Source organism: Aquila chrysaetos, chromosome 9, assembly GCF_900496995.4.
Source record: "Aquila chrysaetos chrysaetos chromosome 9, bAquChr1.4, whole genome shotgun sequence".
In the NCBI taxonomy this organism is placed as follows: Eukaryota; Metazoa; Chordata; class Aves; order Accipitriformes; family Accipitridae; genus Aquila; species Aquila chrysaetos.
The window spans coordinates 26849812-26865584 of NC_044012.1; the positions used below are offsets into that span (position 1 = coordinate 26849812).

Here is a 15773-nt window from a genome sequence, read left to right on the forward strand (position 1 = left end):
TACAAAAAAGTTTCAAAATTAAAAGGGATCCTGCTCAGTGGTACCAACCCACCCCTCCAGAGATACAGGCACATGATTTGTAGCCTGGGGAGAAAGTTTTAATAAAAGTATTTTTGCAATTGTATAAGAAGAACAAAACAGCAAACAAATCAAACCAATGAAAAGCAAGATGACCCCAGACCTTAATATTACTCTTGGTCCGAACGGTCGCATGAAGGGTGGGGAACTTAGATTGTAAGGGTATAATTGGTCAGGGATTTCTTTGTTTGGGGTCCCTCTTTAGAGGCACCCAGCTTGAGCTGTAGCACTATTAATAAAAGAACTTTATAGAAGAATCTCTTTTTTGGCTCACTGATTCAGCAGAAAGCTAGAGTTGAACCCTGGTGACTGGCATATAAAATTTCCATAACGCAATGGAAGGTAAGAACCAGCAACAGCTTTCTTCCTGGCCGCTTCTTTGTGGGAACCTATGCTGACAGCTGTTCTTTTGGTTCCTGGGCTCTAGAAAGATTGAGTATCAGGTGTCAGAACAATTGCAGTCAGCAGTCAGTGCTGTTGGGGCTGTGTAGGGCCTGCCAAGGGAAGGTGAGGGCCAGCAACAGCTTTCAGTCCTGGCACCTTCCCTGTGGGAGCAGTTGCTGGACGTTTTCAGCTTTGGAGCTGGGCTCTGGGTAGAGCAAGAGAGAGTCCAAGGACCATTAGGTGGCTAGGCAAGTGCACAGCCTCATTGTTGGTGGGTCTGTGAAAGGGCTGCCAAGGGAAGGTGAGGGCCAGCAACAGCTTTCTCCACATCCCTGCCTGCTCAGTCTTGTACATTTGCCCTAAGTTCCCTCACCGGTCTGGAATTTCTCCAATGACACACTTACTTTTATCGGTCTATTGCGATGTGAAAGGTATCCAACAAAGAGAAAAACACTCATCCTATTCTCAATATTTAGTGGGGGAAAACAGCAAAATTGATAATCCAAACAACATTGCTAAACGTGGTAATACAGAGATTTTTTTTTTTTCTCTTATCTGTTACTTGTGGCGATCTTAGCTGTGCTTGTAACACAGCAAGACAGAAAACTGTGAATATATATGATTGAAGAGAACTCTTAAATTTCACTTAGTAAAAAATGGATACCTGAACTTTAGGAATTGATATGTATTCTTTTGCTGGAAAGAATCGGAATGCTTGCCATGAAAGGCAAAGCCACAGAAGATTAAGTGCCACAAAAAAGCACATATTTTACATGCATGTAGCTAAAAATGCAGTTTACCTAAAACAGCAATTAAGGCAATCTTTATATAATGATGGAACTTCACAGTAATTATTCACCTTGTAGATTGACTCTTGTATATGGACTTTTATGACTGCTGCACCAGTTGTGACTCCGACACCAGAATCCCATCTCCTTGTTTTTCTGCTCTTTCCAGCTCAACAATGTAGTCTGGGGGAGAATAGTCGGCTTGTGAGTATTTTAAAATCCGGATAAAACTAAAGTAATTTTTTGCTAGGTAGACAAAAATCTCCATCATCACTTCAGATTCAATACAGACAATGCAGATGGAGAAGCATCCCATGACTACACTGATCAAGAAGAAATAATAAGCATAGACTTATTGAAAAAACAGGTTGAAAATATCTCTGTGGGTCTCTAGCCCAATCCCCAGCTCAAAGCAGGGCCAACTTCAAACTTGGGTCAGAATCCCTGGGATCTTGTCCAGCTGAGTTTTGAAAACTTCCAAGGATGAAGCTCCAGTGGTTCCCTCAACTTCAGCGTAAATTATTTTTGGCCTACTCTCCATTTTAAAATTCCCTTGCTGCAACTTGTCACCACCACCTCTTGTCATTTCACTGTGCACCCCCAAGAGGAGTGTAATTTCACCTTCTCTACTACCCAGTGCAATTAGAAACCCCTTTCCCTTCTCCCAGGCTAAACAAACCCAATGCCCTGAGCCTCTCCTAATACGTCCTGTGCTCCAGACACTTTTTTGTGGCTCTCTGCCAGACTCTCTCCAGTTTCCTAATCTCTTTCTTGTATTCAAGGACCCAAAATATGTACTTTCTTCTGACCAGATTTGATGATCCCTGTCTCAAAACTATCATGCTCCATGATAACAAAACAGGCTACTACAAACTATTTTAAACCCTGCAATACTTACTAACATTCAAACCAAAAGCATTCTCTCAGCAGACCGCTCCATTATGATTATTTGTCTGACTCCAAAGACTTCTTGAGAAGTCACTTCCAACACTGCAATGCCTGTGATGGCTCCAGCTCTCAGGAGACCTTGATCGTGTTCCTCAAGGACAGAAGAGTTGGGGTAACACTGCAAGACTTGAAAGCTCACAGATGCAGCCCCTTCCCTTAGTGAAGAACAAAATGAGAGGTCTGTTAGACTTTGATAGTCTGGCAGTTTGTTTCACTCAAAGTGGCAGCCACTAGGGCGATAAGAAACATCAGCAGCTAATGCTTTTTTCCCTGACAATCAACCATATATTCAGGATACTGCTCCTGAAGTTCTTCTAGTTCAAAATCACACTGAACTACAACCTCACACATTCAATGGTAGCAGGGGATCAGGGTATGGCATTAAGTCTATGCCTTCAGCCTCACATCAACAGTCTGAGCACCATGAAGGCACATTTTCTTGAATGGATTTGTTAAACTGCATGTAACGGGCAGATGCAGTGCCGCTCAGCAGTCACTCCAATACACATTTGCAGGCCATGGAGTGACCCAGATTCCCCAGAAATGCACAGTGTAAACCTACCAGACAAAAAGAATTATATAAGCAGACACTGTCTTAAGACCTACATATATGCAAGAGATCTGCTTTTGTAGGTCTAGAGGAGTTAATTTTCTCAGATTAATCATGTTGCTCTGTCTGTCAATGCTCAGTGGTTAAAGTTGCACCAGTACAGAGCTATGCCTTTAAAATTTGACTACCATTTTCTGCTCCATGTTGAACTACACTTAATACAGCCTTTTTAGACAGAAATTTGAAATTGAGTGTTGCACTAAAGGGTAAAGAAGTTTGGCAGAAAATAAAACCCCTTGCATTCCGGCATGTCCTCAGATACCAGAGGGGCTGGGGGTGGCTAGGCTTAGATTCTGAGCGATGCTCAATTCAGCACTGTAAGTCCAGTCACGTTCAATATATATTGAACTATCACCATTGTGGATGCACAAATAGCATAACGTACTTTCAATCTAGTCGCATTCAATGAACTATCATGGCCAGACTTAAGAAGTTTGGTTGCGTTCAAGAAACTATCATGGCTATATTTTAATGAACAGTACAGTTTATTAAAGCAACAGGAATACAGGTTCTTTTGGATTTCCGGTGATAAATACACTGTCTGCAAAGCATGTTCACATAACAAGAATACGAATAATACAGCCGACTACAAAAATGTTAAATTATGGAAAAACTCTATAGAGATTTCTAAGTTTCCTGGGGAAGCACTCGGTATAACCGAGGGTTCAAATCTTACCCAACAAGCATCCCTTTGAGGGGGGAAGAGAAGTTCAGCCCATCGACTGATCCCAGAAGTCAGCAATGTCCTCCTGACTTGTCTATGATGGTATCTTCCCCAACATTCCTCCTCTCTTAAGCCATTTTATACTATTTTTCTTAGTTTTAGGTGGAGCTTGAGTGACTCTAGTCATACATACCTTTATTATGATTGGTAGAAAATCTCCTCACGTTACTTTTAAAGGTATATGCTAGAGAAAATTCAGAGCGCATGCTCAGTGAGGGGTGGTCACACCTTGAAGGCAGGTAACTTTTGGGATGGAGGTGTGTTTTGGTATTATAATGAGCAAAGTTCACCCAGAGGACATGATTTTGCACATCACTACTCCAGAACTGGGCACTTATGATATAAATGGGAAGTAAGGCAATAGTGTTGACAGAACCCCATTGTTTCACCTTCTTGCTTCAGTCAATTCAATGCAGGGACCTTCCATTCTTGTTCCAGTAGTTCCAGTTCCCCATCCCTGTGGTGATATCACAGAGCCTGGCTGTGGTGCTTCCACTCCGCTCCATCCTCTGTGTTGTTTCTCAGACTCAGCATACCAAGCTCCCCTCTGGTGTTGCTGACATCTAAGGTTGCAGGTTATGTTGCTTAGGGAATTATTATGGAACAGATTTCATGTATATTCACCACATTCCACCCTGGAGGTTTACTTTCCCTTAAGAGGGGGACATATCAATTAAGTCACCTCCAGCAATCATACCACACTGAGTGTGCCTCAAATTCTGTCATGTAGCAGGAAGTCCACTGAATATGCTGAATATGGGAAAAACAAGTTGACAGACAGCTTCATGCACTAACAGGAGAGAAACACATCATAAACTGTCTCTACATTCTGGGTTTTCCTTTCTCTGTCTACCTGTTTGTGTACAGCTTGAGTTGAGAATTTGTGGACATCAAAACTTGTTCAGTGGAAAACACAGGAGAGAGTAGTAGCAGCTCATCAAATACCTACAGGCAGAACAAGAAGAAATTACTGAATAGAAAATTTTTTTTAAAATCTGGATTAATGACAGCTGTAAGTCAGGAGTGAAATAAAACCTGTTATTGATCAACATAAAAACCAGATGTGAACAAAAGGAGGTGTAAACCTCTTTACGCAGTCATGCCCAACACGTACACCTGGAAGGAAGCTTTTTGGATGCACCTGTCCAGGCATACTGCCTGCAAGTTTCTTCCACTCAAAATACACCTACCTCACTAACAAGCATGACCCGGCACTTACCAGGATTTGCACTTCATCCAATAGTTCAGTACAGTTTCCTTCAAACTGTCCAGCAGATGCGTTCAGACACTGTCATGTTACCTTAATACTGGTTCTACCTGCTGCTTTTGTATACACCACCATAGTGACATTATTCTTTGATGGGAGCTGAACAGAAACCTGTTAGAGATACAGCACAGCTGTCACTACAGATCAACCAGTCCTGCATTAAGTGGCTAGTTTTAGTAAGGGGATAAAGTGCCATGTGTACAAACAGAAAAATCCCCTTTTTCTTGCATTCTGTTCCAAACAATGAGATCTTCTAGCACAGATGTAATTTCATCTGTTCAGACTTTGATGCTTTCCATACAGCATACAGAAGTTTCTAATGGCACACAGTTTCAAGCATCTCCATCTGGGTCATACATATAGTAGGTAAAGAAAATTACAGCAATATCATTACAGAGTCAAAAGTTTTATGCAAAATCTTCTGTGAAGGCTTGAATGTTTTGAAGAAGATTAGAGAAAAGATGGAAAGAGCATGAGATGCTCTAACTTCATATACTAACTACAACCGACTGAGAAGGTAGCACTTGAGCCATACAGTCTTCAGGGCTCATCTGCTCAGTTAGGAATCCTAAATGCTGCTTGCCCCATCTCCTGATGCTTTTAGCCACAGCACTGGGTCTCAAACCCATCCTTGGTGGTTTGCTCCATACCTCCAAGCATCAAAGAATGTCTACAACATCTCTTTTGCTCACTGACCACTGGAGTATCAGTTCAGGGTTAGCATTACCAAAGGAAAACAGAGTCAGCATGCTGTTCAGCTCCACCATGGAGACCATCATCTGCAAAGGAAGAATATTGTCGCCATAGAAACTGGAAGTCACCTTATGTTTCCTGTATTCTCGGCTTCTCACCTTGACCCTGTAAGAAGAGCAGAAAAATCACGAGAATCATAGAATCGTTTAGATTGGCAAAGACCTTTAAGATCACTGAGTCCAATCATTAACCTAGCATGGCCAAGTCCACCACTAAACCATGTCCCTAAGTGCGACATCTGCATGTATTTTAAACACCTTCAGGGATGATGACTCAACCACTTCCCTTGGTAGCCTGTTCCAATGGTTGGCAACCCTTTTGGTAAAGAAATTTTTCCTAAAATCCAACCTAAACATCCCCCAGTGCAACTTGAGGCTGTTTCTTCGTGTCCTATCGCTTCTTACTTGGGAAAAGAGACTGACACCCACCTCGCTACAACCTCTGTTCAGATAGTTGTAAAGAGCAATAAGATCTCCCCTGAGCCTTCTTTTCTCCAGACTAAACAACCCTAGTTCCCTCAGCTGCTCCTCATAAGACTTCTTCTCTAGACCCTTCACCAGCTTCATTGCTCTTCTTTGGATGCACTCCAGCACCTCATTGTCTTTCTTGTAGTGAGGGGCTCAAAACTAAACACAGTATTCGAGGTGCGGCCTCACCAGTAATGAGTACACGGGGACGATCACTTCCCTAGTCCTGCTGGCCACATGATTTCTGATACAAGCCAGGATGCTATCGGCCTGCTTGGCCACCTGGGCACACTGCTGACTCACATTCAGCCAGCTGTCAACCAACACCCCTAGGTCTTTTTCTTCTGGGCAACTTTTCAGCCACTCTTCCCCAAGCCTGTAGCACTGCATGGAGTTGCTGTGACCCAAGTGCAGGACCCGGCACTCAGCCTTGCTGAATCTCATACAATTGGCCTCATCGATCCAGCCTGTCTAGATCCCTCTGTGGATCCTTCCTACCCTCCAGCAGATCAACACTCCTGCCCACCTTGGTGTCCTCTGCAAACTTACTGAGGGTGCACTTGATCCCCTTGTCCAGATCATTGATAAAGATATTAAACAGAACTGGCCCCAGTACTGAGCCCTGAGGAACACCACTTGTGACCGGCTGCCAACTGGAGTTAACTCCATTCACCACCACTCTTTGGGCCCAGCCATCCAGCCAGTTTTTTACCCAGCGAAGAGTACGCCTGTCCAAGCCATTAGCTGGCCTTTCCCTCATCCACTAAATGGGTCACCTTGTCACAGAAGGAGATCAGGTTAGTCAAGCAGGACCTGCCATTCATAAACCCACGCTGACTGGGCCTGATCACCTGGTTGTCCTGTACGTGCCACGTGATGGCACTCAAGATGATCTGCTCCACAACCTTTCTCAGCACCAAGGTGAGACTGATAGGCCCATAGTTCCCCAGATCGCCCTTCCAGCCCTTCTTGTAGATGGGCGTCACATTTGCTAACCTCCAGTCAGCTGGGACCTGCCCAGTTAGCCAGGACTGCTGATAACTGATGGGAAGTGGCTTGGTGAGTGCTTCCACCACCTCCCTCAATACCCTTGGATGGATCCCATTCGGCCCCAAATTAGGTCACATTATACGCCGTTAGAAACTGAAAGCAAATGCTTAAAAATTGGGAGTCAAAGGGAAATGATAATACACGCATCGTAAACTTATTACCAGTAGTATATTCTGTGTGGTCCTTTAAAATACAAAACAAACCCTCTTCTCCCTCGATTAGATGACTAACTTCAGTGAAAAGATCCTATCCTCTTCCCACCATGAATCAATTCCCAAAGCACGTGACAGCACTCCAAATGTCTACAAAGGCATTTCAGAAAGCGCTGTGCATTTGTGAGCTAAAACACAACTGAGGTCAGTACCGCTACTCCAGGCATTTGTGTTTTCGCAGTTCTAGGTTCCTCCTCACTATACCCCATGGTACTTCTCTGCTGCCCTCCCCTGCACGCTTGCACACAGTCATTTCCCAGACCCTAACTGCAGTTAAGTGCAGAGCTCTAGCCCATTACAACACTTGAATTCCTTGCATCAGGTAAACAGGACTAAAGCAGCCAGCCTGAGCAGCTGGACAAGGCTGTTGCTTCTGTTTCATAAGCTAGTAGTAGTACTCACTTTAGCATGCTAGAATTACTGAATCAGAGAACCGAAGAAGTTCTTTTTAGTAATTGCATCACTCAAGTGAACACATACGTCAGGGTTTAAACCCACAGTAAGTTATTCACAGAAGCCTATTAGGGTAAGAATCCTCCTTGACTTCTGGCCAACAGAAGTTTTCAGCATCAGCTACAATACCTACTTCAGTAGCTTTTTCAAGTTTTGTGGCAGGTACATGAATTCTTGTTGCTTTTAACTGAATTACTTCTAATTCCACTTGATCCTGCAAAAATAAAACAACAACTAAGCTTCTAACATCTAAGTAAACTAAACACCCTGAAGTGCTCTATAGCTCTAATTCTGAAACAAACTGTCCATATCCTGGTTAAGGGCTCAGCTGTCTTTTGCCAAGTGGGGAAGGTTTAGCTACCACATCTCCAGGAGCCACCAAGTAGGTGGTTATATTGCCACGCTGGCTTACCATTTCCAAACTGTCACTTCTACAACACTGGTAACTGCTGACAAAACTAACACACTTAAATTTCTTTTAAACCTCTTCGATTCCTGCTGACTTGTCTCACGGATTGAATATTGCCTTTAACAATATCCCCCTGGGGGCGCCAGAAAGCAAGAAAAAAGAAAAACACGTGGAGAAATAGCAGCTTTCCACCCAAGTTGTAATGGCCTCGTCTCTTGTTTACGGCAGGAAACAAAAACTGAAACAGCAGTTTTACAATTACCTCTTCCCCTTAGCTGTCACAGTAAAATACGATATCAAATATGCCATTAATGGGAGTCTTTTCCAAGGCCAGCTTTTCAAGGTCAAGGCAACCAAGACAAACCATTAACATTCTTTCCAAGCAGAAGGGAAAGGATGAGACAGAAAAGAATATAATGGAAAGATACCTGTGAAAAAACAGTAACTTTTCCTGTGTTTCACTAACCACCTGGATAGCACCCTCCATCATGGCTGTTCCAACTGTCCTTGCCATTACTTGTCCAAGTCAGTTAACCTCAGCAATGGAGCAGTTAGTGACAGAGAAGTGGATGATGGACTGTGGCTGGGGCCACCTTCTGACATCACCTTATTTATCATCAATAAAACACAAGCTGTTCACTGAGCAAAAAAACCATACATATTTTAGCAAATCTAAACCCTGGAGTTTAGGGAATTAATGTCTTCAGTTGCCTGTCACGCACCTCTCCTGAAATAGACCAGTACTGAGGGGGAAAGGAAGCAATAGGTGAAGGGGAGGGAAAAATTCTAATTTGTTCAGAAGAAATAATGCTCACCTGCATCATATTGTGTGGAATAAGAGCGATTTTCTTTGGAATCAGTTTAAATGGAGGAAAGACCTGGTAAAAGGGAAAATATTCTGCTGTAAAATGTTATACACACTTCTTTTTTGTAAACATCACTAGACAATACTAGGAATGTTAATGTTGAATCACATGAGCCTAAGGACATCTTGGCACAGATTTATTACAGAGTACAGAGATTTCTAGTGAGGGAAGTGATTCTGCCTTCTGAATGAAAGGACTAGGAGAAAACAATGGATACTTTGCCAAAATACAGAAATGGTATAAATGGTCCCTAACAACAATTATTTATAAGATCCTTTTTTATATGAATTTAAGAGACATAAAACATCAAGGCTTCAGAATATCATCATAAGTGGGATTTTTATTTTTCTTTTTTCTTAAAGAACTTTGAAAAAAAGGATTCTATGGTGGGTCAGAAACACTCAAAGGTGAGCAGATTTAAAAGCTGTGCACTCTTAGCTCAACTTTCCAAGGAGCAGAAGTAAATCTTCTTCCCATCTTGTCCCAGGCCACAGCTACCAGTTGCCTGGCCAACAGCAACAGCTTAAAGTACATACAATTCAGACTATTCTCCCACTTATTCCATTTGCCTGTGAATACACCTTACCATGACTTCACCGTTCACTTCCTGTACAATAACTAAGAGAGAACTCAGGCAGAAACTAATATGCAGTTGTGACTACTATACTATTGAGGCTTGAATTTTGAGATACCTATAGTCCTAGATAGGACACATAGAGCTCCAAGTGGCAAAATATCATCTAATAAATACAGTAAGTGTGAGGGAATCAGTTTCTCTGTCAAAAGAAAATTTATGGCCTGAGCTACCAGGTCTGAATTAATGCAGAGATATATCACTGTTTCATATGCCCATGTAGTAACAAAGAAACATAGGCAGTGAGAGATGAAAAAATACTTTAGTCCTGCAACCAGGAATCTCAAAGAGCTTTAAAAATATGACTTAATTGCCACAGCCTGCCAAAAAAGTTATCCCTAAAGTGTAACTCATTAACGTTTTACAAAAGGATGGAGATTATCCTGAGAACTCGCTGCTAAAGCTGGCAATTACAGCCCTGACACCTTTCATGCACTCTACCACATTTACACAGTGAGCCAGCAAATATCCAGGGCATCATAAATAGGTTTTCTTCTGTAATTATCAGTTCCGTTTTTTTCAAGGTGAACATTACCAGTTCATAATTAAGAGTGCTCCAACCTGCCAGCTGTAATGCTCTCACAAGTGTAATGATATGAGATGCTGTTTGCAGCTTCAGTTTCACATATTTGAAGTATTTACTCTGCAAGGGAAGTTGCTGAAAACCCAGGACTCGAATGGTAATAACAAGAGACTTGCCAATCTCAAGCTAGATTAAAAAGAGAAAAGGAGGGGAGAAAGGAAGAGAGTGCTTGCATTGGCTTTGTGTGGCAAGGTTTTGGTAGCGGGGGGGGGTTACAGGGGTGGCTTCTGGAAGAAGCTGCTGGAAGCTTCCCCTGTGTTCGAGAGAGAGCCAATATCAGCCAGCTCTAAGACGGACCCGCCGCCGGCCAAGGCCGAGCCAATCAGCGATAGTGGTAACGCCTCTGTGATAACATTTTTAAGAAGGAAAAAGTTGGGACAGGCAGTGCTACAGGCAGTAAACGGCAGCCGGAGAGAGGAGTGAGAACATGTAAGAGAAACAACCCTGCGGACACCAAGGTCAGTGAAGAAGGAGGGGGAGGAGATGCTCCAGGCACCGGAGCAGAGATTCCCCTGCAGCCCGTGGTGAAGACCGTGGTGAGGCAGGCTGTCCCCCTGCAGTCCATGGAGGTCCACGGTGGAGCAGATATCCACCTGCAGCCCATGGAGGAGCCCACGCCGGAGCAGGTGGGTTCCCGAAGGAGGCTGTGACCCCGTGGGAACCCCGCGCTGGAGCAGGCTCCTGGCAGGACCTGTGGCCCCGTGGAGAGAGGAGCCCACAGAGCAGGTTTTCTGGCAGGACTTGTGACCCCGTGGGGGACCCACGCTGGAGCAGTGTGCTCCTGAAGGACTGCAGCCTGTGGAAGGGACCCATGCTGGAGCAGTTCATGAAGAACTGCAGCCCGTGGGAAGGACTCACAGTGGAAAAGTTTGTGGAGGACTGTCTGCTGTGGAAGGGACCCCACACTGGAGCAGGGGAAGAGTGTGAGGAGCCCCACCCCTGAGGAGGAAGGAGCAGCAGAGACAACATGTGATAAACTGACTCCAACCCCCATTTCCTGTCCCCATGCACTGCTGGGGGGTAGGTAGAGAATTTGGGAGTGAAGCTGTGCCTGGGAAGAAGGGAGGGGTGGGGGGAAGGTGTTTTAAGATTTGGTTTTATTTCTCATTACCCTACTCTGGTTGATTTGTAATAAAGTGAGTTAATTTTCCCCAAGTTGAGTCTGTTTTGCCCGTGACGGTAATTGGTGAGTGATCTCTCCTGTCCTTATCTCGACCCACAAGCTCTTTGTTATATTTTCTCTCCCCTGTCCAGCTGAGGAGGGGGAGTGATAGAATGGCTTTGGTGGGCACCTGGCAACCAGCCAGGGTCAACCCATCACAGTGCTTCATACATTCTTCCTTGAGGGCTTATATCCATGTCCTGCTCTGGATGCTTAATCCTAAGATCTGCCTTGGTGTTGCCTCCTCTCAGGGAAATATGCTACCACATTAGGTTTTAGAAATGCAGTCCCTAAGATTGCATCCATCCCCTTATCAGTGAGATCCACCTCCAACTCATGCATGTCAGACACACACAGGTAGGCTGTAACTGGTCCCAGGAGTCCCAGAGATCATCCATTTCCAGGCTTAAAAATCCAGGCTGCAAAGGGATCTCCTATAACAAAAGCAAAGAGGCAAAGACATAGTAACTGAAGAAAATACACATTTGTGTCTATTACAGAGAAGTTAAATTTAAAGAATGGAGGTATTCTACTCAAAAGCCCAAAAGCCATTGCTCAAATAAACTTTGTTTATCGTTGGTAGGCGACTACATTGATCTGACATAAGAAAAGCTTCACTGGGCTCAGTCCACATAATTCACCATAGGATTATTTCCTGTAACAAAGCGAGCAGTACTAGCTTAGCTGTGGAGTAGCAATATAAAAAAAAAACCAGACAAAAATCCAACCAAAATTAGCAGCAGCACTCCTGTAACTTTTTCAGCTGAGGCTCTCAAAGTACTTTTCAAACTTCTATTATGTCTCACAATGGACTGTCAGAAGTAAAATGAAAAACACATAGACTTACTGTACAACTCAAGTAAAACCAAATAAACTCCATTTTCCCAGCCAAGACACAGGGAGACCATTTACCCCAGGTAACCAAGGACCAAAGCTTGTGAAAGAACAAGGAAAAAATGCATCTCTGTTGCCTCTTCTTACACTTATACAACACTGTCAATGGTTCAAAAATCCAGTGAACTTTAATGATGCACAGCCAAGTGAGAACAGCAAATGACCTGGGAATACAGGCATGTAACCAAAGAACCAGGCAACAAAAAGATATGAGAGGAAGATAGAGGTAAAGCATGGCGGGGAAAGAACACCTGAGGATAGGAGCATGGCATCTCTGGAGAAAGGAAAAGAGTACATGACTCTATCACCAAAAAATGGGGTTTGCAGGAGGGAGCTAAACAAAGAGCAGTGTGAGAGTAGAATTGTTACAAGGCTAAAGAAGGAAAATGAGAGTGTTTTGGCCCGTTCAGTGCTCAGGATTCTCACTGAGCCCCTACTGGCTAGATGTTTTAACTAACTTTTCATCTGGAAGAGGCTCTCACACCAAGGCCTTCAGGATGTTTCTATCCGTAGTCTACTCCACCTGAAGTTTATATCGATACAAGACTTCCATGGCATGGTGTGGAAATACAAGGAAAGAAGGTGACAGCTTGATGGGAAGGTAAATCTTCACCTCCTGCTCATGGCTGACTAGTATGGGGAAGTAAGCCTCAGAGCCATCCTAAACAAAGGGGAAAAAAGGAAGCAATCTTTCAAGCAAAGTAGCTTACCATCAAAAGGAGAAAGCTTGCGCTTTTAACCATTAGCACTGACAGGTAACAGAACTAGACGCTTTATACAAGCCTGAACAGGTCTGAAATCCTGCAAAGATGATTTGTACTGATTGCTTAGAATATAAGCTTAAAAAACACGTATCTGAAACCAGTTGCTTCTTTTTTGAGGTAATCAAAATGTCACTGTAACACACTGGATTGCCTCCAAAATACTTTGCTCTGTATAAAATTAGAGACGAGTCTGTGGCTACTTTTATATTAGTTCCTGAACACATTCAATTTACATTCCCAGGTGCTGAGGCCAGTTGCCATGCAATAACTTGCTTCTGCTTTGAAACTCATCAACTTCAAAAACTGCATCCAATTCACCTATGGAGAATGGTCCCTGGAACACCCTCATTCCAAAACTTTGTCTGGAAATTGTTTGCAGGAACGCTACCTGGCAAAGAGCAAGTGTGCCATGGACCTGCACATGGTCTAAGTAAGAACAAGCCATGCTGCACGCAGCTCAGGTAAGAGCTGCTGCTGCTCTGATGCCAGAGCAGAAAGTTCAAGTTGCTGCCGTAATTCATTTTTTTCCCAGCTCTTCTGTCAAAGTGCCTGGTTTCTCACATTTCTGAGGGAGTCGGATTTGCCTCTTGGACTGCTCACAACTGTAGAAACTGCAGAAGGCTGTCTGCAAAAACCTTGCAGAGAGTAACTTGCTCTTGCAGGAGAAATATGGCATAACTTGAACCACAAAGCAGTTCCTTTCACATAGGTGTGAACAAGAGTATTATTATATGACCTGAGGGACTAGAAAAAAAAATCTGAAGGAAATTACTACCACCTTTGCCTCTTACCTGTAGAAGAACAGAAAACAGTTCAGCTTTTATCCCTGTGATGCCATCTTTCAGGACCTGAAGTATATGGTAAGACTTATTACAAGATGACAGGAGCTCTTCAAAATACTCCTTAGAAAAACAGTGAGTTATGCTCAGGTTCTGCAAATTGCCAGAGGTCAGTGAAAATTTTGTCCCCTTCCAAGGAAGACCCGACGCACTTTCCACAAACACTCACAGAACTGTGCATTTCTGTAGAGGTTTGTAACACAGTAAGAAGATTGGTATGGATGAAATGTGAATAGAAATGTGTGTGAGAGAGAGACTGAGGGAGAGACTGAGATAACACAGCAAGGGTTAATTTCCTTTTCTCTCTCTCGTTTCCTTAATAATGCTAAATATCTGTAACACAATTCATCATGGCACTCCCTTTGGCAGCTGCCCGTTGTTAACTAAACACATATTCGCATCAGATAAATATACTTTAGTGCTGTCTGTGTCATAAACTTCTACAGTAATCACACTCTTGCTTCACTTCCAGTATCCACCTGTCTCCTGGGTAGACAGTGAAACCTGAAATAAAACATGTGGTTTGCTCCCAAGAACCACCAACAGCAACTAATGCTGGTAACACATTTTTCATTAAGAAACGCAACTCTATTATCAAAAGTTATTAATTGCAGATTAATAACAGAAGCTCTCCTAAATTGGCTTGGAAACCTGAAGTTTGCATTACGCTTTGTCCTAGAGCAATGAGAGTGGCAGTGATGCTAATTTCTGTTAGAGACATCTTTCTGCTGCCAATAAACAGACTCTAGCGCAAAATGGAGAAGGACAGCCATGAGGCAGCCAACACTTATGGTCACTGTGAAACTCTTCTGGATAGGAGTTAGTGACTAAAGCAGAAAGGCTCTCATTATTCATCCTCCTAAGTACTCAGTATCATGTAAAAACTAATTCTTGGATCCAAACACTCTCCAACAAAAATAGTTCAGCAAGCAGCACAAAAGTGGCACAAAGGCAATCATGAAACACGCTTTCCAAGCTCCAAGGCCCATTCTCTGTTGTTAATCTTTAGTTTAGTTAATTACTCTGATTTAGAGAGCAGCCCATCAAACAGAGAAAAGCCAACTTCAATTTTCAAATCAGTGCACTTGAAAAGATGCGGCCTACTTTTGCCTTAAAATTTAGATGCCCACTGCCAACATAATGGATGCAATTATATTTTAAAGAAGTATGTTCCTGATCCCCCCCCCCCAAAAAAAAAAAAAAAAAAAAAAGTAAGAGCTTTACAATCAAGCTTTCATTTTCTTATTACCTAAAAATCCAGCTTCTACAACATAGTGCAATTAGGAAGACCAGATGCAGCTCACATGTGAACATCTTTGTTCTTGTAGAGGAATTCTTTCACAATTTTCATTTTATTAAAAGAGAATATGGAGGCCCTCAAAGAGCCCAAGGAACTACTCTGAGAAGTTAAAGCACTCAGAGAAACTCAGAATCAGACCCCAAAATTTCCTATTTGCCTTTACAATCTCTTTTACTCACAGTCTCTTTTACTACAAATCAGGTTGGCCATACTTGGGAAAGAGGACAGTCATGTATCAGGACATAAGATCTAGGTGGAACTCTATTTAGAAGGACACTCTCACGAACAAAGAGAAGATTGCTCTGTCCCAACTGCACTGCTCTCACAGTGGCTGTCTTCACCTCCAGGCCACTGGAAGAAGGTCAGACCCACCAGGCACAATAACTTGGTCACAAAGTTCAAGCTCATAATGTTCAATGGGAAGTTCTAGTTCTGCAAAAAGGTCACTTGACAAATTACAGGAATCTGATAATCATCTACAGAAAGGAGAATTCACACAGAGACTAAAACTCATGGATTCTTGCTAACTGACATAGTAAAACCAAACCTCCTTTCCCTTTAAATATGAAGAAAACAAGAAGCATTTCT

At 43.0% G+C, this 15773-nt stretch overlaps 1 protein-coding gene across 1 annotated transcript; it reads right to left on the reverse strand.

Moving 5' to 3' along the window:
* Window positions 1-226: 226 nt before the first annotated feature.
* Window positions 227-8967, reverse strand: NUP210L (nucleoporin 210 like). The gene is given in 8 exon segments (XM_041125907.1): window positions 227-2756; window positions 4386-4477; window positions 4752-4910; window positions 5450-5578; window positions 7868-7948; window positions 8572-8600; window positions 8603-8726; window positions 8959-8967. Coding segments are annotated over 8 exon segments (729 nt in total). The 3' UTR covers window positions 227-2650.
* Window positions 8968-15773: the final 6806 nt, after the last annotated feature.